This window comes from Temnothorax nylanderi, unplaced genomic scaffold, assembly GCF_030848795.1.
Source record: "Temnothorax nylanderi isolate EJ_2023f unplaced genomic scaffold, tnyl_v1.0 TNYL_tig0004_pilon, whole genome shotgun sequence".
NCBI lineage: Eukaryota > Metazoa > Arthropoda > Insecta > Hymenoptera > Formicidae > Temnothorax > Temnothorax nylanderi.
This window is the reverse complement of record NW_027249066.1, coordinates 3354465-3379778: the sequence shown is the minus strand read 5'-3', so window position 1 is coordinate 3379778 and position 25314 is coordinate 3354465. Positions and strand designations below refer to the sequence as shown.

Below are 25314 nucleotides of genomic sequence, written 5' to 3'. Positions count from 1 at the left end.
GAGGAGCGTAGATTTTTAGCATTCTCATCGCACTTATCGCGCAAAACGTGGCTCTTTAATTTCTAAATTTACTTTGCTAATACGAAAGTCCGTTTCCGAGTGGTACGATCTAAATCAACGCTAAATCAACAGGGTAAGTACGGACTCACGATAACATACGTCAGTTTGCGCGATAACACGACGGTTTTATCTTGTCAAACCGGTTTTTTTCTCCCATGTTAAATACACATATATTGCCCAGGCAAGATTAGTAATCAAGGAAATGACAAATGAGACGGCGAGCCAATAGTAAAAGGTTTACTCTGAAGAAGAGCAAAAGTACAAGCGTATATAATCTTCTTGGAATACTGTCTCCTCCGTCGAGATTCTAACTGTAATAACGTCAGATTACCGGTTTGCATGTATCGAAGACGCTTCGATCCTAAATTACAGTAATTTCTTATCAGTCTCAAAAATCACGATTATAGTTATGAACTAATTATCCATCATGTTAATGTATCATTTGCGACAATATGTAAGAGAGGCGGTGAACGGCAACGTACATAGATTATGAATTATTAAATTATTAAATATCTAGTGTATATTTAGCAATACCTAGTAATTCATCACACCGCCCACTATGCAGGGTGATGAATTGCTGGGTATTGCTAAATATATACTAGATATTTAATAATTTAATAATTCATAATCTGTGTACATTGCCGTTCACCGCCTCTTTTATTGTCACTTACGCATTTATCGGCTACCTGCGTGGCATCGGCTGCTTATTATGGAAAAAACGTAAAACAATTTAAGATGTATGAATTTTCATTTAAATTCACAGGATCTAAATTTACAAAGCGATTATTAAATATACATTTGTACATGTATAAATAGGATATTGATATGAGAGACATATATTTCGCATTTCTTCATTATTTGTTTCTTTTCTCGCGTTATTTGTTTCTTCGGTAAGTCGACATAAGTTGTGCTTTCTTCAGGCGCAGAGCGTCGTTGGATATAGTTATGTAACAAATATATAAAAGAAATCACGTGTAGTACGTCGGTGACGTGGTGTTTCGTGAGCACGAGAACAAAGCGAGGTCAAAGATTACCCGTGACGCACACGATTAAAAGTAAATGATGATATCAACAAAATAACACTCTCTTTTATTGACCAAAGGCTGAACATATAAATAAAGTCTTACAATCTTCGCTGAGCTCCTTATTTTCTTATCGCTAAGTTAAATCCAACGAATGCGTTGTCGTTGGGACAAGTTTTGATCTAACGGGGGTCCGCGCTTATCTTAAAAATTAAATCATATACGCCGTAACAGCATTCTCGACACATTTTGACTTAAAAGAATCATACGTAAGGAATAATAGTCGATAGTGTATGGATAATATGATAACACATCGCGGCGCTTTGTCACGCCGCCGCGCCGCCGCCGCGCACAGCTACGTGACGTGTCCATTTAACTGATAATCACGCGACGGAGTGTCGTCACATACACGAAATCTCCGTCCGTCTCTTTATTTGCGCCGTGCGCAACGAATAAATACATTAATGCACATGAAAAATAGCGAGTCGCTGCCTTTCTGAAACGTGTGTGTGCCTCTAAAGTCGCGAGGGAATCGTGTCCGTTACAAGAGAAGAATAATGCGATAATAGAATATTACGTATACATTGTCTCTGACGTGAATAATGGGTCCTATAACGTTAGCAGTATATTGTCAAATCGTTCATTAAACGCTCGCACTCCGTATAGCTATCCGTACTACAAGCTGTCCCAAAGGTCATTATTCGTAATTGGCAAACTCTACCTCTCATTGGAATTACAAATCCCTTCGCCAAACCGCGTACAAACGTGTCACACGTAAAACGCCGCGCTAAATACTGCGAGATACGCGTTGGCAAATAATCTGTAATTCGATCGAAGGACGGCGTAAGGCCGAACGGCGTGTATTAATCCTCGATGGTTCGTGCGTAGAAAAATATGGCAGAACTGGAATGCTCAACGACGCCTGACGTACGGCGAACACTTTGTCGATCCTCGATTAATCCGAGGATCCTCGCGATGCGATCTCGCGCGACAACGAATACCTACCCGCGGAATTCTCGACGTCCTCGCTCTGGCGCTCGCAGGACACGCGATTAGGCCCGTTAGGAAGACTGACTAGTGTACTGCGGTGTTAACTTCGAACGTTACTCCATCCGCGGAACTCTACGCGTATGGCATAGATACGGGATGTCTAAAATATCGCGTATTTTTCGTTCAATTAAATTGAGGGAAAAAAACAGTTGATTTGATAAGAGTAGCTCGTGAATTGTAAGCGATAAAAGTCGTAAGATTTTGAAAGTGGAGCTCTTCGAGTGTAGCTATTAAATAAGAGAATATCTTTATTTTAATTCTTTTAAAGATGGACTTTGCTTAAACAATTTTTAGTTAGATTTTAGTCACCAAAATTTAACTTTAAAAATTAACAAAAAATTTCATAAAGTGTGATTTTAAATTCTAATTTTAAAGAAGCTTTGCATTCATACAAGTGAAATAAATAGATAAATTTAGAAATTATCAATTAATGTTTTAAAAAATTTATTTTTTTTGCATCTCTTATGTAAAATAAAGGTTTTTTTAATTTAAATGTATTCATAGCGCTTTATAAGAGATTACAATAATAATAATTTTTATGGATGAAGAAATTACTATATATGTGCATTAATTCTAACATTTCTTGACTTGTAATTTCTAAATTCATCTATTTATTTTACTTATACGTATACACAGTTTTACGAAGATCAGAATCTACGATCTCGCGAAGTTTCCTTAAAAGACATTGAATGATGTCATCATAAATTAAAAAGAATACGCGATAGCCGAAGGACATCCTGCACGGCATACAGTTTCAGCAAATATATACATATAGCGTTTCGTGCGTCCGATTGTTCAACGAAGCGGCCCGAGGTTACATCTGTTCCTCAGTCACCTTTCGCACACTTTCAGCTTCCTGCCGAAAACAATAGTCCCCTAGCCACTGTCCGCGCGTGTATGGTCTTTGACTCGGTTGATCTTTCTTTATCACGAAAATCCATCGCGAGAAGTCAATTTGCGTGCAATCCTAGGAACAACGGCGTTATTGTAAATCACATCTGGGACCTGTTGCATTCGTAAAAAGAAAAAGAACTCTTCTCCCTCATTTCTGCACCAAATATTTGTCTCTCAATTACGTTCGACAGACGAGCACGTCGGTCGGTCGACATAACGTTCGTTATTTCGCGTAGATTCTCTCTCCTCGGGACACTGCTTCATGGCGTCTTGACTAGATTCTCACCAGCCATTGTTCGCGTGATGAGTATGGGCGTCTTTGGCACACTATCGGGAATCTCCTGCAAGGTGATCTTCACTCTTTGGGCCCCGGGGCTGAGCGGTGGCCCATTGGGCTCCGAAGCGTTGTGATTCGGGGTCGGTCCGTTGGTCGTCGCTATCGAGGTGGAGGGCAGCGGGTTTCTATCCTCCAAGAAGTTCTTCCTCAAGGAATTCACGTCAATACGAGGTCTCTCCTCTCTCACCTCGTCGTCCTGCGAAATTGCATTTTCGTCCTGCGAAAGTTGCTTCCTGGGCGGTTTCACGGGCTCCGAATGATCGACAGTGCCATTGAGACGCGGTGCTTCTTGCGTTTGATCAGTTTGATGACGGTCATCGTCGTGGATCTCGTCAGTCTTCGCGTCGTCGCCAGCGGATTTGACCTTCACGAGAGGATCGCTCTCGAGTTCCGTTACGTAGGGCGTGTTCTCCTCCTTCTTTGGCTGAGTCGAATTGTCGCCGTGCTCCAGAAGAGACTTCTGTATCTCCTTCATCTCGGTGCCGGTCTCTACGTCGGGCGCTTTCCTCTTTCTGCATATCTCACCCCTGTACGCGGCGAAACCGATCAGCGCCGCGACAATGGCGAGCAGGACGGCGAGAACGACGTACGAGCCCATGCCTTTCTTGGACTGCTTGGGCGAAGATACCGCTTGTTCGTTATTATCTCTATCCATGATATTACCGGATTTAGAATCGTCGATCATGTTAGGAGGTTTCAACACTTGTACGTCGTTGACTTTCGGATCGGGCGGTACGACCTTCGTGGTAACTTCGGTAGTGATTTTAGTGTCGGACTCGACCGAATGACTCTTGCTGGACACGATTGGCTCCTCGGTGGCCAGTTTAGTGGACGACACATCCATAAACTGCTCCTCCTCAAGATTTGGGTCACTGGTCTTTGACGTAGTCGCGGAAGTTCCTGTGAAGCCACCAAAAACCATGTTCCATAGAGTTCCCGGGAAGAACGACGATTCTTCATCGGTATCAGCTTTCTCGGTCTCCTCCTCGTCGTAATGCGCTCCACCGGCACCGGATCCTTCGCCGGAACCTTCGTCCCCATCGCCGGAGGCTCCGGTTGGATAAAACAGGGCATCCTTGATGTCCTCTTTGTCCCGCGACATCTCGGTCGTGGATGCTTGCTCTTTCTTGTCTTCATTGTCAAAGAAAATTTCTTCTTCTTGCAGGGAACTCGTTGTCGCGTCGGTAGTGATTTCTTTCGAGATGGAAGATTCTGCGGAATCTACCAACACGGTCGGGAAAGGAGTCTCGACTTCCGGTTCTCCCGGCTTTTCCGACGTGCTGTTACTGACCTCCGACCCACCGTCCTCTACCTCATCCTCTTCATTGAGCTCGTCAAACACATCTCCGGATCCTAGATCCGGCTCCCCGGATCCCTCCGCTTGATCGTTCTGCATCTCCCGATCCTGCTGCTCGAAACTGCAGATGATCGCCGCGTTCGGTTTCATCAGCGACGTGCCCTTCATGTTGTCGGGGCCCGCGCATACGACCTTCTTCGATATCGTCACGCCCCTCTGAGCGATAAGATCGCGGACTTTGAGAGTGGCGCAGTTGCACTCGAGCGGATTACCGTGGATATCCAGGTGCTTAAGATTCTTCAGGCGCGCCAGGGCGGGCGGCAGTTGCTGGATGGCGTTTTTCCGCAGGTTCAGACTTCGCAGATGGGTCAGGCCCTCCAGGGAGGCTAGCTCCAGGTACTCGATGCGGTTGTCGCCGAGATTGAGACTTTTCAAGTTACTTAAAGTTCGAAAGCTTCCTGGTTCGATCTTCTTCAGATCGCCGTCGGATAGGTCGAGATGCCTGAGGCTGGTCAGATTGTTAAGGAGGCTCGGGACTAAAACGTCTCGCGCGATCGGAGCGGTCAAGGACTCCAGACCCTGCGTCTCGATGTGCTTGAGGTCCTCCAGCTGGTCGCACCACGCTGAAGTGCTGTTCTCCAGTTTGCAGAGCCCGTGGGTCCATCCCGACTGATATACAAGGATCAGGACGAACGACAGCAGAGGCGGTGCTGCTCGCATCTTTCGATCTGATTTACCTGCAACAAAGAAATCGCGTGATGATATGCATATGTGTTCGTTATTTGTGACTGAACGAAGAAGTTTTATGTCACTAGATGAATATTTATAATGAAGATAGCATTGAGATGCGTCGCGCGTTTAGAAGATAAACGGATTATGTAGCTCGCTGTGTCAGGGACGAGTACGAGCGTCGCGTGGGGGCGTTCGTAACGATAATTAAAAATATTTTCGTATGTTAACTCCGCGCGTCGTGGAATCGAAGTGAACGCTGCGTACCGAGATGGCCGACGTGACCACCGAAAGGAGGTCAACGCGGCGGGTGAGAGAAGTGGACCTTTAAGAGCTAAATTGGATACATGCACCGTGTGTATCTGAAGATGCCGAAGATAAGCAATTATCGGAAAGTACGATGCAGAGTGTGCATCCACTAAGGAAACGTTACTCATCGCGCGCCGATTTCCGGTATAACTTTTCGTAATAGCGAGCGAAACCTATTGCTAATTATTGCTATTACGTTGTACTTTGTAATATCCTGTAATCGCACACGTGAATAGAACGTAATTTTCACGGTCTATTCAAGCAGACCGTGAAGGAAAGTAATGAAAGTAAAACGTCCCGGGCTGGCTTTAATAAGGCAATGATTATCTAATGCCTGCAATTAGTACACACGCCCAGCCCGACGGTAATTACCGCCGTTGTAGCACCTGCAAAACATCCCGGTCGATCTTAGTCGCGCGTGATACGTTCGGCACTCAATTATCCCGACCAAGCTGAAAAGCGATGGCGTAACGCTTGATAAACCCGGCCATCATCCAGCCAATCCTTATCAGCGTATTATCATTGCCTCGGCAATCGTCAATGTGGGGCTGCAGATAAGAGGCGGTACAGTTTGTACGATAAAGTAAGAATTAACTCGTGAAAAGGTACGATCATTAAGGGCTTAATATTTCTGTTAGCCGCTGTAATAACTCGCGTATACATCCTTATTGAGATATATTTTATAATACATATATCTCTCATCCATACATTCCGAAATTTAAGAGAGTAAAAAAATTAAAACCGAATAAGTAACATTTACTTCGCCAGTCAATAATTAACCCAATTAAGAATTTAATCGGCTATACTGGTCAATGATTATAATCGTGGCAACGATTATAATCGTCGTGACAATTATTACCTCATCCTGGCTGAGGTAATATTTTTCGCAATAAATTTAATTATTTAATTAAGATGCTTATATTATAAGCATCTAAAATTACATCAACTTTAGAATGACTAGAATCTTTGGTCGAAACGCGGTGACGATTTGTCACGACGATTATAATCGTTGCCACGATTATAATCATTGCCAGTACAGTCGATTAAATTATTAATTGGGTAAAAAAATTAGTTTACAAGTCTTTTTTGCTGATTATATAGTTCCAGGAAAAATATTTTCCTTCGACCAATATGTGAAATAGAATTATTGTACAAATAAAAAAAATGTGAATGTCGAAGTTCGCGCATATTAAGATAGCTATTCCAGCCGTTCTGTAACTAACCGCCTGGAGCGAGGTAGGATCGTCGTGTTGGGCTGAACGAAGAAAATTTATCAGTCGAGCAAGCCTCTTTTTCACCGTTTCAAATACCTCTTTGGAACGCTAAACCGCTACGACAGGCGGTTCTATACATAGGAAGACGGAGGGCGAGCAGTTTCGGCATGTCATTTGCATTATTTTGCATACTGTCCGCGGTGTCCGCATAACGGTGACGTCATTTCCAACTATAAACAGCCGAGTAAAAGAAGGAAAGAAAGGCGATGGTTCGCGCGCCGCGATCGCGCAACGACGTGCATTGAACTCGCATGACCGATCGTAATCGCGTTAATTGGCCGGCTGCATGCGCGATTCGACGGTGCATTTCTTGCGGTGCGTTAATAACTCTGACCGCGGGATTGAAATAAATGTCCCTAGCTATCAATGAGATAAAGCAAATAATGGATTTTATTGTGCTTGTTGAAGATACCGATAAGCCGATACCCCGATTTCTCACCGTTGCGTAATCGGGCTCGAAATCACGCGCTCTCATCTCGTGATTAACGATCGGTACCGCGTAATTAATGAAAAAAATTAGTAAAGCAAATTAGATTAGTATTAACAGAAAATACATATTGCGCAAATATCACGTATCAGCTAATAGATACGCGATGACTAAGCAATAATAAAATAGAAAGACGTTTTTTTTTTTCAAACATCCAATGCATAATTTCGATTCTAAAAAACAACTTTTATAATATTAAATTTGTCATGTAAAAATGTCGACGAGTTTTTCCTTTTTCCAATTTTTACCGTCGGGAGAATAAAAATTCGAAAGAAGAATAATGTAGAAAAATTTAACGCAGACTATCATTTATGTTAAGGCTCGCAAAGCATTATATTTTTTGCACGAAAGATCTGAAATAATTCGTGATTTTATCGAAACAAGAGCGCGTGGTTTGCGTTTTCCGGCGTTTTAATCTTCGAATGAATGTAATGGCCCTCGAGATCTACGCACGGCAATGTAAGACATGTTTTACGTTTACGCGATCGCGTGGGTAGAGGCAGGTCATGGCCAATGGGCTCGAAATCTCGGGGGACGATCCGCTATCCCGGGCTTCGGATATGCGTCCACGCTTTGTGTAACCAATACGTATGTTACGCGTGTGTGTGAGGTTTGCGAAGAGCTACTTCCTGTAATTCTACGAACGAGGCTTTCGCATGAAAGTGGCATGGTATGGTGTGCGGATGTGCCACGCGGTACGGGTAGCTGACGTAAAAGCTTTTTTCAAGTTTAACAATCTTGGCTTCTTAGAAAAGAAAGAGACTCGCACGTTTGTATAATCGAAAGTAACAATGACGAAAAGTTACGTCCTTTCATTTGCGAGAAACGTTCATTTTAAGTTACGTCAAGGTGTTTACGTTTTGCGAAAGACATTGATGATGCTAATTGCAAATACAAACATGGCAGTTAATTGCGGAAAGTCGGTCAGTACACATATCCATTTATCTCGCATGCAGCAGCAAAATTTTATTTTATCGGCTCTAATCAATAATCCACGATAAATCATTATTAATCAGATATTAATCATAATAATCGTGATAAAATATTATTATTATGGTCATGAGAAATTACGTATTTAGCCTCCTCCCCAAGTGTCATGCAATCGATAGAGTATCTTAATCGGTCACTTACGACTCGTTTACTCAGACGTGGTTTCGGCAACACCGCGATCTCGAGGGCATCTGCAACACACACGAAACAGACGAGTGAATTCCCACGTTAAGTATACTCCTTGATTGAGCGCGATTTAACAGCAGAGAATCACCGACGTATCGGTAAGATTAATAATCGATTTGTCTGATCGTCGAGCAAATATCTAATAGAAAATAAATTGCGACGATCAGCATTAACGAATGATAAATTAATTCGCTGTCTGGACATTCCTATATTCTAACGTATGCGCTCCTTCGTTTCTTCGTCGTATCGTCCGTCACTTACGCAGCATTTGTCTCTCGATCGTGGCGCGCGTATAATCGCTTTTATCGCGCGCGAGCGTTCGCGCGAGCCATGGAAAGTTGTTCGCGACGATTCTCGCGGTGTAACCGCAGTATCATTTCGCGAGGAATTTCACGTGTTCGCATTCCCGATCCCGGCATGTACCTACCTACATGTGTCTACCCACCGCGATAATCCGCTCGCATGGCTCCCGCGTCGATTTGCTCGCCGAAGCGTTAAATCGTTCACCCGGATTTTCTCCGCGACGCACAGTGTGATATTTCAGTAATTTAGGAGGATTTAATTCCTGTGCCAAAATAACACGCCTTTTTAAACAATCTATTCAAGAAAAATTATTGTAATAACACTTAAAATTATTACAATTTGTTTTTTCGATATATTTCGAACTGTAAAAATAAGAAATTACATTAAATATTAAAAAAAAACGATAAACTTTTAATTGATATTTTATTCGATCCAACTGGCTACATTTATTATTAGATACTGTTCACACGATGTTTCGACCATTGATTTTGGTCCTTTTTAAGTGCAAATTTAAGTCAAAAAAGCAGTAAATAGACAAATGCTTCTTATGGTTGTTTTTATACTTTTTAAAGCATCATCCGGTAACAAAATGTCACCAAACTTTTGCAGAATATAAGTAAATATAGCATCAAATATCTTGCTGATGGACTGTGTTCAGTCCAAATGTCGAAAATGATCTGGCGCAAAATGTGAAGTCTCATTCTAAAATTGAGAAAAATATGAAAAGCGCAAACAAGCGCAATCAATTTTTGAATTTTTAGACAACCTAAAAGCTCTACTTTAATGTAAATTTAGCGAAAGTCCTGTAAAATATGGTATAACATATCTAATCCTGCGTTTACTCCACCAGCCATCCTCCGGCTTGCGTTTAATCCACCGCGACGACGGCTACACTTTCGTTCTCGTTCCTCCTTCTTCCTCCTCCCCCCTCCTCTCCCGTTGTGCAAGGTTTGTCTCGTGGGTTTTTCCCTGTCCCCCCCGTTCTGCATCGCGTCGCTGACTCACTTTCCGGCGCGAGATTTCTAGTCCTTGACTTTCCGGCCCCGGATCGTCGCAACGTTATTACACGGCAGGTTGTAATTATTATTATTATGACAACATGCGCCTATTTTTTCCCCTCCGCATCTTTTCTTTTATGGCCCGCATCCTTCTCGGTTTCGTAATCGCGCGCCGCGCCGCCGCGTTGCAAAATGTCTCGCGCTCGTGTGCTAGATTCGGCATGCCGGGTTTCTCGGGTTCAAAGAGACACAACGTCGAATCGATTACGTCGTTCAACGTCGTGACATTACGCACATTAATGAGACTTATCGCTATCGCGAAATACGATTTCTTCGTTTTAATTGGCTATTCGCGCGCGGATAATAACATATTACGCTGCGCGCGCGGTGAATTATGAATAATTAAATTGAATTGACCGAGATTTTTTTGGTAATAAATCAATCAAAGCTGCGTAATCAAGGCTGCACGTGTTTACCTAATCATTCCCTTGAATCTAAACGAGCTCGGTGTTTTTTCAGAAATTTTAATTATTTATTTAAGTATTTATTTAATTATTTCAAGACCGTAGTCGAGCACCGAGAGCTTCCTGTAATCCCTAATTTCGCAAAGAAAAGTCGACTCCAGATGCGAGGGACATTTTGCATGTGTAAGTACTTAGCGCGCGATTTTTTTTGCGCGCGAATTCAGCAGAAAATTCGTAACGAGCAGTGCACCGAACGTGTATATGCCTGGTTTGGTCACGGCTCGCTTTTTGCCGACTCCGTTCTTAACGGTACCGAGACGCGTCCTCGTGGTCCAGTTCACCACGTGTTTCCAGGGGGAGCCCAGCGATTCGAGGAGTCATTCCGGCAGGTCGTACACCTCCGTACGGGGAGAAGTTAAAAGCGGCTGCGGAAACACATCGCTCGCCTTCAATCCAGCGATTCGTATTTTAATACGTCCGTCTGTTGACTCTGATCACGCGATCCTTATTTATTCTAATTTAGGCTCATTAACTCGTTGCGTGCGAAAGCATAGGCTGCGACGCAAGGACATCGGTCTCTGATTATGTGCTCGTCAATGTTCCTCGCGTAGCGATTATTGCGTTTCCCGTGAGATTTTTTTTCTCGGACTTTCGATTATTAATTAATTTATTAATTTCTTGATGAATCTACTGCTCAAAAATTAGCTTATTTTAAAGCGGACCTAACAAGTGCGTAATTATAAAAGTAGACGACGAACATTTCTCCCTCGCCTTGCAACGTGCATAAAAATATGATTAATCATGCGCGCATGAATGGACTATTATTAACGGGTTAATAATATCGTACTGTCGCTGTTAACGAACTCTCTGCTGTAATAAAAACCGCGTACTTATCGTTTGGCATGATATTTTGCGCATAACGGCACTCCGTTCTGACCGATCATCAAGGCGTTTTGTACATCGGCGAATTAATCAATTAGCTGTATTTAATTTCGTTCCCAAAAGAGGGAATCGCAATCGATAAATCATGACTCGAACATGTAGAGAAGTGACAAGCATCAATCTATCATAATGCAAACGCGATTTTATTGATGACTTTTCTACCAGTTCTCTTGTTTCTTTTTTCATTCCACATTCTTCTGTCTACAGTTTAATTTACAAAATCATTCTGTTATCATCCAGGGCCGATGTGCGTAAGTAACCAACGTCATCGATTATAAATTGAACTTTGATCGTGAAGTTGATGGTACATTCCACCCGTCAATATAAGATCTCACTGGGAAGATGTTACAGTTAAAGAAATAGCGATACAATCTTGATTTATCTTTAGATTACGGATTACAGATTTTTTTATGAATTTGTAATTCTATTCCAGTGATTGATTGTTTAAGCAACGGACAGAAAGAGGAAGAAAAGGTTTTAGAGAAGCTTGTAACATAAAGAGAGAGAGAGAGAGAGAGAGAGAGAGAGAGAGAGAGAGAGAGAGAGAGAGAGAGAGAGAGAGAGAGAGAGAGAAGTAATTTATTGGGTAATCTAAAAGTAGAACACGAGCTTTTGGAGAAAACAATGAGAATGCAAACATTATTACTTTAGACAAGAAGCAGTGCATTGAAGATACAAGATACGTTTACGCTCTGGACACTTCTCACAACTTTGTTGACTGCCTTAAACTACATTTAGACTGACCCTCGACAATGCTTGCCAAGAATTTCTCACCGGATCGAATTAGCAATTTTGTTGATCAATACACAGACCGAGAATCTCGCTGTTAGGAATTTATTTACATCGGCAATAAACGAAGTTGCTCGGAAAAGCCAAGCATAAACGTGCCTTCATGCGCGCGAGATATGGACAGGGAGAACCGGACTGAAGCCCCGGTTTCGAAGAAATTGGAAATACCGTGACGAATTCCGCAAAAAACTCTGGAGTCACGCACGATCGACGTCACATTGTAAATCGTCGAATGGACGACCGTCGTAAATGAAACGTTAATTGATTTCGGAGCACGTGGTACGTATACTTCGCAACGTCGCTTTTATCGATCGACAGATATCTGAAATGTGTTACGTATTTGGAAACGTATTATGTCTCTTCCGGGAATGCTTTTTTGTAACCGATTATTAATTTCTGTAGTCTCAGTTTTCTTGCAGATGATATTTCCTGGTATCATTATAAATGAAACAAAAAGTGTAAATTACGATACAAAATTGTGTCACGAATTATCGGTTATTACATCAAAAACGTAATTTGTATAATCGTTGCATGTAATGTAAGTAATTTCTTTTTTCTTTCTTTATTTTTTCAATTTTTTCCTCACAAATTGTTGCAAAATCTTGATAAAGATCGCAAAGTAAAAAACAGATAATAAATTAAAGTAACAACGGTAATGAAGACCACACCGGACAATCCTGTCTTTCTCCTGTAAGTAATATCGAAGTACTAGTATCACGCATTCGTGCGAAACGATTACCAAGCCGCAACGCGCCTACGGATCACGCTAGAGGCATACGTCAGAGCAAGATAGGTCAATCAACTCGAGTAATCGCGAATAACAAGATTTCGCGTTGCTAATAAGTCCCTCTAAGACCGCCTATGACCGGCTCACAATTAGTGCCGATCGATCGATTCGCGCGCGTAGCGCCGATGGATGCGATGAGACATGATTGCTGTTAGTTCGCGTAAACTTCGAGAAGCGATTGCAAAAGAACGACCGAATTCAGACGGCGACGGGGCAATCGCCATCGGTGACAGGACTGGATGTTGGAACAGGACTTGAATTTATTGATCTTGAAGCCCAGTACACTCTTACATATCGACATTTCTGTTTCGCGTTATCTGAGATCTCTCATCGCCTCTTCGCTTCTCTTTCTCGAGGAAGAAGATAAATGAGCAGAAATAATATTTGTTAGAAACGGAAGCTAAGATTTCTTCATTGGAAACTAAGATCTCGGAAGCTAAGATCTCTTCAAGTCATTCTTCCGACAATCTGTCACATCTTTCACATCTTTCACATACGCGATAAAAATTAATAACTCTTTCGCGTTTAAAGCACGTGCATAATCGTTTGACTTTCCACGGTGATTGCTGCTCCGATGAAGCTGTTGTCAGATTACCACGCCGTTCGCCATAATTTTTCATAGATTATCGATAGCCAGCGACTGTTCTTATCGTGTTAACGGAGCGAGGACGGACGCGCGAGTGATTCAAGATCGGCGGGCATCCGTCGTGCGAAGACCACATGTGGCAGTCGCCGTGCCTGAAATAATATCCATTGCCTGCCAATGGAGGCAATTAGGAACAATATATCGTCGCGCTGACATACATTTCGCGACGAGACGGCAGGCACGATCGTCGCAGGCGTCGCTCAAAAGCCAATTCAAACGAAACGGCGTTTCTAACGTGTTTTCTAACGAGTCGTCGTACAAGTCGTTGAACGAGCTTCGCTATTAGTTGACAGTCCTCCTAACATGGTGTCCTGTCGAACGTCAAGGTTTGTTCGTTGATTGTTTGTCCGTGACAAAGTTTCCCATTTTTTCACATTCCGTATCAGGAGATTCAATCGAGCATTCAAAATATATCTTAAGTAAGTCCGAACCGAGTCCGTGTGGATAGTTTTTTTGCGTTATTTTATTTCGTTTCTCTTGTGAAATTATTGATTTCACCGTATGTCATCAATCATTATTTTTATGCTCGCAGTAATAATACCACGATACTTCTGACATGTTTACCTTTCGAATCTACCAATAGTCTATCTTGGTTCGGCTTGTCTGCAATGTTTCAAATGTAATTGATCGATGGTATCAATCTTATCTGTTTAATATTTAAATTAGTATAAAAAAAAACTAAAAGTTTTTAATCTTAAAAGTACATATATGTACCCTGACGTCAAGAGAATAATATTTTCGCGCATTAATCCTTCTCAAAATGCTTTACTGTCGGATATCGAGATCGTCATGTATTAACATGTAAAGAGCCGGTCGGCCTTCACTCTTTCATTACGCGTAACTCTTAGTAAAACAGACTTGTCGCGATTTAACAACAGTTTTACAGTAGAATTTCTCAATTGAAGAAAATAATATTTCAATAAATTTAAAATTAAAGGACATTACTACATTAAACAATCACACACAAGCAATATCTTATTAAAATTTATATCTAAAGTAAGATCGTGTTTTTGATCACACATTACATATAAAATAGTTACAATTAAAAAAGAAATGTGCGATAAGCTAAAGCTTTAATGATAGCTTCACAAACGTTCTTACAAGCAAATTATTATATAGTTTTATGCGTTTATTTTCTTCTTATCTTTACTGTTTGTTATTCTTTTCAAATTTATTATACATATACTGATACTGATACTTATACATATACTGATTATTAAATTTGTCTAAAAAGTAAATTGAAAGATCGTAAAGCTCATACCGAAACAATTTCCATTATACGTCACTACTATACTATACTGCACTTAATCTATTAACAAATGCATATCATCAGTCCAATTTGAATAAAAATCTGGCTTTAAATACTAGTGGTATTAATGCACTGGCTGATAATCTTCGTTTATACTCAATTGGTCGCAAGGGTCATTATAAATCCCGGAAACAATCACATTTCGCACCTCGTTGACAACGGTGATGTAACGTTTTGCATTTTCATGTCACGCGATCGTGATGCACTTTGACTGCGCTTTTATCTGTGATTCGTGCAAAAAGATGCTAGATCTTCAAATATTATTATCGATGGAATTGAAAGAAGTTGTTTTGTTCTAAGCTTATTTGCAATGTATAAAATATAAAGTGCATCACTTTTCTTTGTCACTTAAACTTTTAACGTTTTGTTTCTCTTTTTATTTATCATTATACTATTTTCCCTATAAACAATCTTTTAAGAACAATTTTATTAAAAAGTAAAAGAGAGAATTCGGAATTGCAGTGTTTATAAGCTTCACGATATCTTCTTTAAATAACAGAATTTTAATTCAAACTTTTTTTTTAACTTCGCTAAGCTTGATACAATTATCGTCAGTTAATTCATTTCTTTCGTCTAATATAAAACGTATGTAAATGAAGATTTGATTAATTCAGATTCCGCTACTTATTATTGCAACTGAGTATAAAATCTTCATTTACATAATTTTCTTACCAATAATCCGGCTTTATTAATTCCTGTAACATGTACTTAAGAACAGGAAAATTTATTTTTATACTTTTGTAAAAAGACAGATACATTTTTATCAGTAAATACCAACCAATGTGTGGTACGTTGATAAGACGCTTATCTCGGAATATGTTCTCAAATAGATAAAGCTGAGTGAAAACGCAGTAGGATTTTCATCTCCTACGCATGATATATTTTACATGATGTTTCCGTGAATATATAAAAATTACGTGATTATAAAACTTATTATAAAACTATCTGTGCTTTTCTGTTTATCTCTATTATTAACACTTTAAATTCGCTAATATCGTAGTATAATTACGATACATGTAATATGCACAATGCATACAACATTTTGAATTTTCTATATCTATAATAATTGGATGCAGTTATGCAATAAGGAACCACCAAACACCATTTTCGTGATTTTTAGTTCTGTATTGTAAAGTGCACTCCACGTGGACAGAAGATTTTCTAGAAACGCATATAATACATAAAATTGTATTTGAGGAGAATTATAATTTTGTCATAATATTGAGATAACGTTGGCGTTTTATTTCTAATGTTTCGTGGAATGTGCTCTAGCGAAAAAGTAAGGTTTTGGAGTTGATTCCACTTTGCAGAACTACGTCTAATTATCATCTAAGATGACATTTCTGATTAAATACACATCTCACGAAATTGTTATGTAATAATTTTGAATTATGTCATTATATAAGAAAGAAGATAAAGATTCAGAATCAGAAACAGGATAAGGATTTTTTATTATTATTGACGTCTCGTAGATAAAAATCGTACTGTGGTATTTAAGTTAATAATCTATATCTGTTTTTCTATTTTGTTGTTTGTAGGATATTAGTCATATGCTCGCCACTAATAATTATAATCAGGCGCAATATCATTCATGAGTTGATGTAAAATATCAGTGTGTGACACTATCAAGTAGTAAATATTTGATTGTGTATCTATTTGATTTAAAACTGTCTTAAGGATTCCTCCGTTTCTATTTCTCTCCTTACCTTAATTAACAATTTCATAATCAAAATAACAATCCATAAATTATGTAAGTGATTATAAATCTATCATATGGGCATAATTATATCTCAAATTGGATAGATTTACATATTTATATGAATAATATTTTATATTTATTATTTAATTTGCTACTAGTTAATTTAATAACATTATACTTTACAAAAAATATGACACAATTATTTACTCTCATTTAATGCCGCTAACCGTCGTCAAGTTTTTCAATTAATTTATTCAATGAATTTTAAATTTCTAAAAATTGTCCAATTTTTAATATTCCTCCAGAGGAAAAATATTACAAACAGTAATATCCTTGTCCTTATTTCTTTTCTAAATACTTTCCATTCTGTTTGCGAAATAATCATATTTATTTCGACCATTACTATTCTATTTAAGGAGAGGCAATTAAAAGTTGATGACGCCTTTCAGTTCGCCAGGAGATTTAAGATATTCCGTTCACATTAGTCCTGTGTTGCGTTATGTAACGTGGTATATTGCGATGATACGTCAGAATTTCGTTCGTGTAACCTAAAGGGCCTTGGGCGATAGCGATCATTTTCATCGTCCACCTCAGTTTCTCAGACCGTAAGCTGACTATTGATATATGCATACGTAAAAAGGTCTATATGCTGAACTAGAAAGCGCGTGAAAGAGAGAGAGAGAGAGAGAGAGAGAGAGAGAGAGAGAGAGAGAGAGAGAGAGAGAGAGAGAGAGAGAGAGAGAGAGAGAGAAAGGGAACGAAAAAGAGAAACGATAGCGGGAAGAGTTGAAAAAGAAATTATACAGGATGTTCTTGCATACATTCAACGAATGATACATGGGAGTGTCAAAAGAGATAAAAAAAGGGGAGACAGGTCGGTAGACACGTTTATATGTTTTCACAATCGGAATGAACGAATCAGAATGCTCCGCAGAAGACATTATCGGAGATAATAGAAGCGGCTAGTAGCACTGAATCAGTTCAATCGAATAAAATAGTCCGCAGTAACGTCCCAGGAAACTGCAGAGCAGTAATCAAGTATGAAATAGGCTAGCTATTAAACATTAATAGCTTGAGAAGATTCCAAGAGAAGAGAGATGCAAACATCCACATGATTTACACCTTAAAGAAATTGTATCTTAAAATGAAAAATATTATTTTCATAAGAATGTTAATTATAAACTTATCTTAGAGAACTAAGAGATTATAATATCAAATATATTTATTTTTATTTTCTTTAACTTTACATTCTAAGACAAATACTATTATTAAAAATTTATCAAATTATCCAAAAAATAATTTTAAAAACGGGGAGATAAATGTAAAAAGGGGAAGTATATAAAAAGAAGAAAAATGTACGTGAAAAATTTATTTCAAGTTTTAATTAAATTCAAAGTATATATTTAATTTTTTCTTAACTTTAGATTTATCTTCCAAGATAAACAAAACCATTAGACCATTGTTTATCAATGTATATTGCAAGTATGGCGTAGAAGATTATTTTAAAAGGGAATATAAATTTACGGAGAAAAAGAGAACAAAATGTTGGGAGGGTATAATATATATTCAAAAGAAGAAAAATAAAACAAACGAATAGATGATAGAAGATAGAATAAATATACAGGGGTCGCAGTCACTTATGCCGTCTCTGGAACATCAGCATTGCTAATGACAGCCGTTAGTGACGACCTTCGTCACATTCAGGCCTGGTGGAGGAAAGATCTCACACGACCCAACTAACTTCCCTATCTTTCTCCGTGACCATTTCGCCATTCGGCTCTCTACCCGCCGTCCTCTTCTCAAAAGACACGTGACCTCGTGAGGGCTCGACATACGTGATACGTGCGTCATGAAGCCAACAACAATTTGAGATTTGCGGCACCGGCGAGTAATGAGCACAGTACTTAATGAGCTGCATTTCTCGGCGCAATTTAAAATACCGCCGCTAATCCACGAGATTACGAAGGTGTATTATTATGAAAAAAGAAGAGATTTCTTCATATTCTATGTGTGACATACGTGCACATTCCGATATAATAATATTAATCATTTGCTGGTTAATAATTTTTTTAATCGTTGGTCAACATCGTATGTTTTATGCCCGTTAAGAAATTTTAAATAACGCATTTATAGTAGATCGGTAGAATTTAAAAATACTGCATTAGTAAGAAGAAAGGGTACCCCAATCTGTGCAGCTCCCCTTCAATGCGCGATATTAAAAAGGTCAAGACCAAGTGATTGCTTCAATGTCAAGATATTGATAGCCAATTCTGGAATGTAAGGCGTCTTGACACATGAACTCTTAAAAATGCAAAACGATGAAAAAACTTGTCGTCCAATTAGAATAAACTGAACTGTATCTTGGCATAAATTTAATTTAAAAATTAATTATAGTATCAGTAGATATATCCAATATCACAAAAATTTAAAGAAATTAAAATTAATCTTTTAACATATTTTTATTTAAAAGAGAAAATCAACTTCTCTCATTTTTTTTCTAAATGTTTGCTTAAAATAGTCAGATGACGATTACATTAATATATACATCTAATAAAAATTATTATTATTATTATTATCGGTCATAAGGAAACATAAATATTAGTAACATTAAGGTGTTAATCGTGCGTAATTAATGAATATGCAATGCGCAACTCGTCTGCGGCTTTGAATGGCGCTCGTTTCCTTTCCGTGATATGTAAATAAATTGCGCAATGAGCCAAAATATATCGTCTGTCGCGTCTCGTTCGTGACGACCTTTTGGCACATGCAGATTTCGTCATAAACATATAGCGAGAACGGCAGAGAGACAAACGTACCGCAGAAGTTTGAAATTTATGTAAAAAGTGACAGTCAACCTGAAAGATAAAGTGCGATTTGTTTGATTTTCCACGCTTGTTGCGTTATCACGTATCGATAAGCGCGCGATAAGGGGTACATAAGATATCGGGAGAAGCAGTAAAGCGCCTCGTATGATTTTTAAATCACGAATAGCACGATACACTATCGCGGTTTCTCTTTTTTTTTGCAATGCGATCAACAGCGTTGATTCTCGTGGAAAGTTTTCGTGTCGATTTGAATTGTTATCACAAAATTTAGCTCATTCACCGCAACCCAGTCATGATTAGTCACAGGGGTAAATATGTCAATTGGCAAGATAAAGAATGCTAAAAATAATAGATTCTTGACAAAAATTGTAGACTACACATCAGACTTTTGTTAAAGCTAATCACACATCGAGAGGTATAGGATTAATTTTTGGGCAAAGAATTGGCGGATTAAAAAACATGCGATTGGTGTGAAATATTTTAAAATGCTTTAATGATGTTAAAGCGATAAAAATTGGCGATAAAATTAACAAGATCTTCCTATTTTTACGCCATGTTTACATTGTTATAGCAATAAAAAGTGAAAGCGTTATCTATTCGTTTACGTCAATGGACGTAATGAGTTTCTTTTCTTGGCGAGATAAAATCAAGTGCCGTTCAGAATTCAAAAGGTAGTATAAACGTCTTATAAGCGACGTCCGTCGTTTATAGAATTATTCCGGCGTTATTACCAACGGCGCACATGATCCCGGAAAGCGCAATTTTCCGTTTTTGCGAGAGCTACCTGTTACCACGAGTTACAACAAGTGTGAAATCCACGTATTCTCATTTAGGCAATGATTTACGACCAATAAACTTGGCTAATAGAACAGAAGATAAATCAATTATTTCTTACTTTGAAGTAATATGAATAAGAAAGGAGGAAAGAATAATTAGCATGAATATTAAAGCTTTTGACATTAGGACAATCTTTCAATAATTTTTAACGAACCAGTATTACAATATTAATAAAATTATTATGATCATCGTTATTGCTATTTTACAATAATCTCAATAATTATTTCTTGTCTCTTTTTCGAAGCAAACACTTTTGAAAAGAGAAGAAGAATATATCCATTACAGCCATTATAGTATTCATATGGATATAAACTACTTTTGCCTTCGCATTATCATTGCATTGTCTGCATAAATTACACGCGTAGAGAGAGAATCTTCAGAACGCAGCGCGCACGTGTGAAGCATCGTTATCTGCGGTTATAGCCGGCCAATACGTGGTAGAATCGGTAGAAACACGCCTCGGAGGTTTCTCCATTCTCGACGTTGCGTCGCCGCGCGGGGCGCGGTGTGTGCCGAAGTGAAGATACAACGTGGCGTACCGTAACACGCCGCGCATGCATATACACGAATGCACACGGCCGGAAAGGTAAAGGTGGGTTCGATGACGTCGCGTGGTCGTAAACACCTGGGAACTCGTTTATCGCGATGATACAGACGCGCCAACCGATATTGCATCGCTCTGCCTTGGCCTGCTCCGCCAACGGAGTAGACGCGGAGTAGATGCGTTGGACGAGTAATCCGTGACGATCGACGTAGAAACGCTCGCGGTTGTCCGCGTCTCTCTCTCTCTCTCTCTCTCTCTCTCTCTCTCTCTCTCTCTCTCTCTCTCTCTCTCTCTCTCTCTCTCTCTCTCTCTCTCTCTCTCTCTCTCTCTCTCTCTCTCTCTCTCTCTCTCTCTCTCTCTCTCTCTCTCTCTCTCTCTCTCTCTCCGACTTCGATATGTCACGGCAAGACGCTATTCTCAAAGCGAGGGACACGCGGTTCTATACATGCGTCGCAGGTGCAGCGGCTGGAAGAGAATCTTTTGAAATTAAATCTCGTCGGACCGTTGTTGAAAAAGAGACAGGTCCCGCCAGATTCCGGGAGTTCCGTATGATGAGGCAAAGATAAAAGTTCCTCGAGAAATTCCGTGTAAAATTATCCATCTTTTCGTTGTTGCTCCTCGTCATCTCTGACGTGCCGATTTTTCAGCCGCGCGTGCGTTCGGATGTGTAACTTTCTGTCGAGCTTCAAACGCTTTAGCGTCTAAGTTAAACCAGGAAATATTTGCCGACGATTATCTTTATTTGCAGATATTAATTATGCAATTTACTTTGTCGCTTACTCTTCTCGGAGCTAATCGTCGCTTGACCGGTTAACGAGCGCTCCGTTGCGTACTCGGAATAATATTTTACGAGTACATCTGGGCGATCGTCGGTCATCTCGAGAACCGGAAGATGCAAGGAGCGTTCAGCTTGACGCTCATTACGCCGCCGGGCGACTTGTCGTTGATAAATCACCATGAATTTTCCGGAGTAACGTCGTGAACGTCACAGGCGGATACGGCGTGTTTTCTATTTGTCATTTGCATGCACGTGCGGGTCCGCGATCGCAATCAATCCGAGGGGAAAATTTAATATGTCATGATTGCCCGTGTTTTCAACGCCGGCACATATTCGCGAGGCCTAGCAAGTGTCACGGAGATCTCGGAGATTGGCGGGGAAAAACGAGGAGAGAAGAAATAACGCGCGCGCGAGAAAGTGAAGCTGTCTGGTTTTTCGAAAGTAAAGCTGTACATGTCCGAGCGGCTTGTTTCCATAATTTGTCCAGTCAATCGCGAAGTCGCCGTGAAGTTTCGATCTCTTTCGTGCGCCCGGCCGTACATTCGAAGTTCGCCATTCAAAGCCACGTCCACGCAGATCTCGGCCAATTGAATTGTTCAACGCCAGCCGATTGTCAATCTTGCGACGCATCGGCCGGACAGCTTTAACTTGTCACCGTGTCACGCCGGACACGCCGCGGTATTACGTCTCCTCAAGGTCGCCAGAGATTTAGTTTCTTTCAATTTTCTCGAGCGTCGATGAGCCGACTACCACGTCGGATTTGTGCCGGCTCGGGCTCCAGGATCAGCCGCTACCTTCTGATTAACGCCGTTACATAATAACCGCCGTCACAGACGGCCACGAAGATATCTTAGGCCGCGCAGGCATAATCTCGTGTACTTAATCCCAGGCGAGCGAGCGCATACTCGCCGCTCCGATCGTCGGACGTGTGCGGGCATGCATACTTACGTGTTGCGTGCACGCGTACGGACGTCGTGGAGACGCCAGAGATTTCCACGGAAAGCTGTCACACGCGCTGAAAGCGGAGATTCGCCCGATTAACGTCTAAGAATTTTCGTGCGACTTTCCCCGCAACGCGAAACATTTCGGTGGGACTAACTGCGAGGATTAATAACTGGTTTCACCGCTGTCTCGTTTAACTTTAAACCAAATTTAACTTCCATTTTCAAGAATGCAGCGCTATTTCTTGATTTTAGTCCCACAGAAGAAGGAGTAACTTTTACGTAAAGATTTATTTCAGAAACTATCTTAAAAAGTGTGTTTCTGAATCAAAATTTAACATAAAATTTATCTATCTTTATAAACTAATCGAGCAATTATGTAACTATCCGCTAATGTACAATGTTGATTCGCTCGACTCGCCAGAAGATAATAAAAATTCCGATTCGTGTCTTATCTAAGTCACGTGCTACTTGCTATAATCAGATGCATAAGAACGGAAAAAATGAGAGCAACGAGTTTTGGAACGTGTTACGCTGATTGCGAGAGGCTGCGGCTTCCAAAGTCATTTGTTCGTTAATCAGCGAAAAGTTATACCCGGCGCCCGATGCAAGAACGTGACAAGCGCCACAATCAAATTGTGCATATGTATTATACACTGTATACTGTTAATATACACGAGTTATTCCGATATACAAATATAAATAAACATTGCAAAAAGATAATATTTTGATATTCATATCGAAACTCCCGAAATTTTTTAATTCTCTTTTTTATTTTCTATCTTATATATTTTGTAAGGCAGTACAATTTAAGAAATAATTTATACTTTATAAAAATGCCTACTATTACACAGAAATCGCGTCTCTTTTATCAGAAACATTATAAGTAAAATTACAATAAAATAAATTGTTAAGAAACAATTATCAAATTATTTATATTATTAAAATAATCATATTGAGAGTGGAAAATTTTTTCTAAATTAATTTTATGGTAGCTGATTGATTTGTGACATTATTGATTGATTTTGCCTTAAGAGATAACTATTGATTGACTTAGCTATTTGATAGCTTTAGTAATTAAGACATCACAAAAATCCATTAAAAGTGATTAACCTTGCTATTCACTCGCAGCGAAAAAGCTTTATCATTAGGTTCTGAAGTAAGTTTCGCAAAAAGTTTCTGAAGATGATTACAGTATTCCAGAAATTTTATGAAGATCTATTACGGCCCGGGACAAAGACAATCACCATCTGCGGCACGACCCTGACTACCACGAGGTTGTGTTATTTCATTTTTAGCATTTCGTTCTAATTTTAGAAAAACGCTTCGACCACTAAGACCGGAAATATAGGTTCACGGAAAGCAGAGCGTGTAGAACAAGCCTCTATCTTACTGCATCGGAAGTGAGTTCGTAAGTTGAACGAACACGGGTAAAACGATTATGTAACACTATCTAATAAATCACTTAATAAATTTTATTTAAGTAATCAAATATGTGTATATTATAGTTTGTGATATTACAGAATGTCTTAAATCATAAAAACCGGTATATTGCATAAAATATAAGAATACAATGTAAATATCGTACAGTTTGTATTAAATTTTAGTGTCATATCCTTAGTCTTTATCTCTATTTTTAAATTATTAATTTATCAAAAACATTTCTTTATTGACGAAATTTAAAATGAATATCTCTTTTCACGACGTATAAATTCTCAACTTAAACTTAATAAATGAGTCTTAAAACCAGACATTAATACAAAACTCATTGTAGGAATTAGTAAAAAAAATAATATGCTGTTATTTTCGTATTTCTGAATATTCTTTTATTAAAATGTTTCGTAGTCTGTTATTAATGTGTATCCCCGGACTGTCAGTCAGTTTAAAATTCAGTGGAAAAGAAGTACGTTCCGCTACTATTGAGCTCAGGAACCATAACTTCCTGATGCTCGATAGTAACTTCACGAAACGTGCATGCAATAATGATAAGTTTGCAATAGCGGCGCATATGCCGATTTCTACAGCTCCCAAATTCTCATGACATATGTCACGTACGATCTTACGTCACAAAAGTAATTCATTCACTCGTTCGCATATAAGTAGGGGTTCGCGAACGCACACACACACACGCACGCACACACACGTACGCGCATCCACACACACACACACGTTCAATTCGTGCAGAATCGTAAAAAAGAAAATTAATTCGTTTATCCCGGAACGCAAAACCGTAATCTGCACATTCTCTACCGATACTCTCACCCACACCCACAGCCTCCTGCACGTGCTCTCTCTCTCTCTCTTTCACTTTTTCTCTCTTTCTCTCCCTCTCAAGAAACTTGTAAAAAAAAAGAAGCTCTTACCTCTTGTAACAGTATCCCGGTATCCCGTTCTTTTACGAACGCGATCGCGATAATCCGCCCTCGCGTTCGCCTCCTTGCTTCGATGACGATCGGCGGAGAAGCGATGATTTCCACGGCGGGGTAGTCGAGTCACCCGCGGGGAATTTTTCGCGCTGGTCGAAGGTCGTTCGATCACTCGCGATCGGTCTCGGGGAGGATCCGAACGACCGAGAAGTAAAGCAGCCCGATTGCGCCCGGCGCGCGCGCGCACGCTCGCGATCCGCGATTGCTATCGCGCGCGATTCGCTTGACCGCGAGGATTGAATGACTACTGGCTCACCGCGGCGGGATCGGTGCCGCGAAAAGATACGATCTATCGCAGCCTGAGGCCGAGTTAGGACTGTGGACTCTGACAGGCCGTGACTCCGTTCTCTCGCTCGCGAGGGCCAAGCCTACCGACTCGCCACACTCCGCA

The 25314-nt window shown here is 39.9% G+C and overlaps 1 protein-coding gene across 3 annotated transcripts; it reads right to left on the bottom strand.

Annotated features, from left to right (window-relative positions):
* Positions 1 to 1128: 1128 nt before the first annotated feature.
* Positions 1129 to 25300, bottom strand: Wdp (Leucine rich repeat protein windpipe). Of its 3 annotated transcripts, none has more exons than XM_071710636.1 (3): positions 24861 to 25300; positions 8591 to 8640; positions 1129 to 5397 (listed from the first exon to the last, which is right to left on the bottom strand). In XM_071710636.1, exon 3 carries the CDS (start codon positions 5378 to 5380, stop codon positions 3287 to 3289), a length of 2094 nt encoding a protein of 697 aa, XP_071566737.1. In that variant the 5' UTR covers positions 5381 to 5397; positions 8591 to 8640; positions 24861 to 25300; the 3' UTR covers positions 1129 to 3286. The 3 variants fall into 3 exon arrangements, with proteins under 3 accessions (XP_071566737.1, XP_071566746.1, XP_071566754.1); XM_071710645.1 differs by lacking the exon at positions 24861 to 25300 and adding an exon at positions 22505 to 22523; XM_071710653.1 differs by lacking the exon at positions 8591 to 8640.
* Positions 25301 to 25314: the final 14 nt, after the last annotated feature.

Coding starts and splice junctions, on each gene's coding strand:
- Wdp (XM_071710636.1), bottom strand. CDS start 5,380: ATGCGAGCAGCACCGCCTCTGCTGTCGTTCGTCCTGATCCTTGTATAT.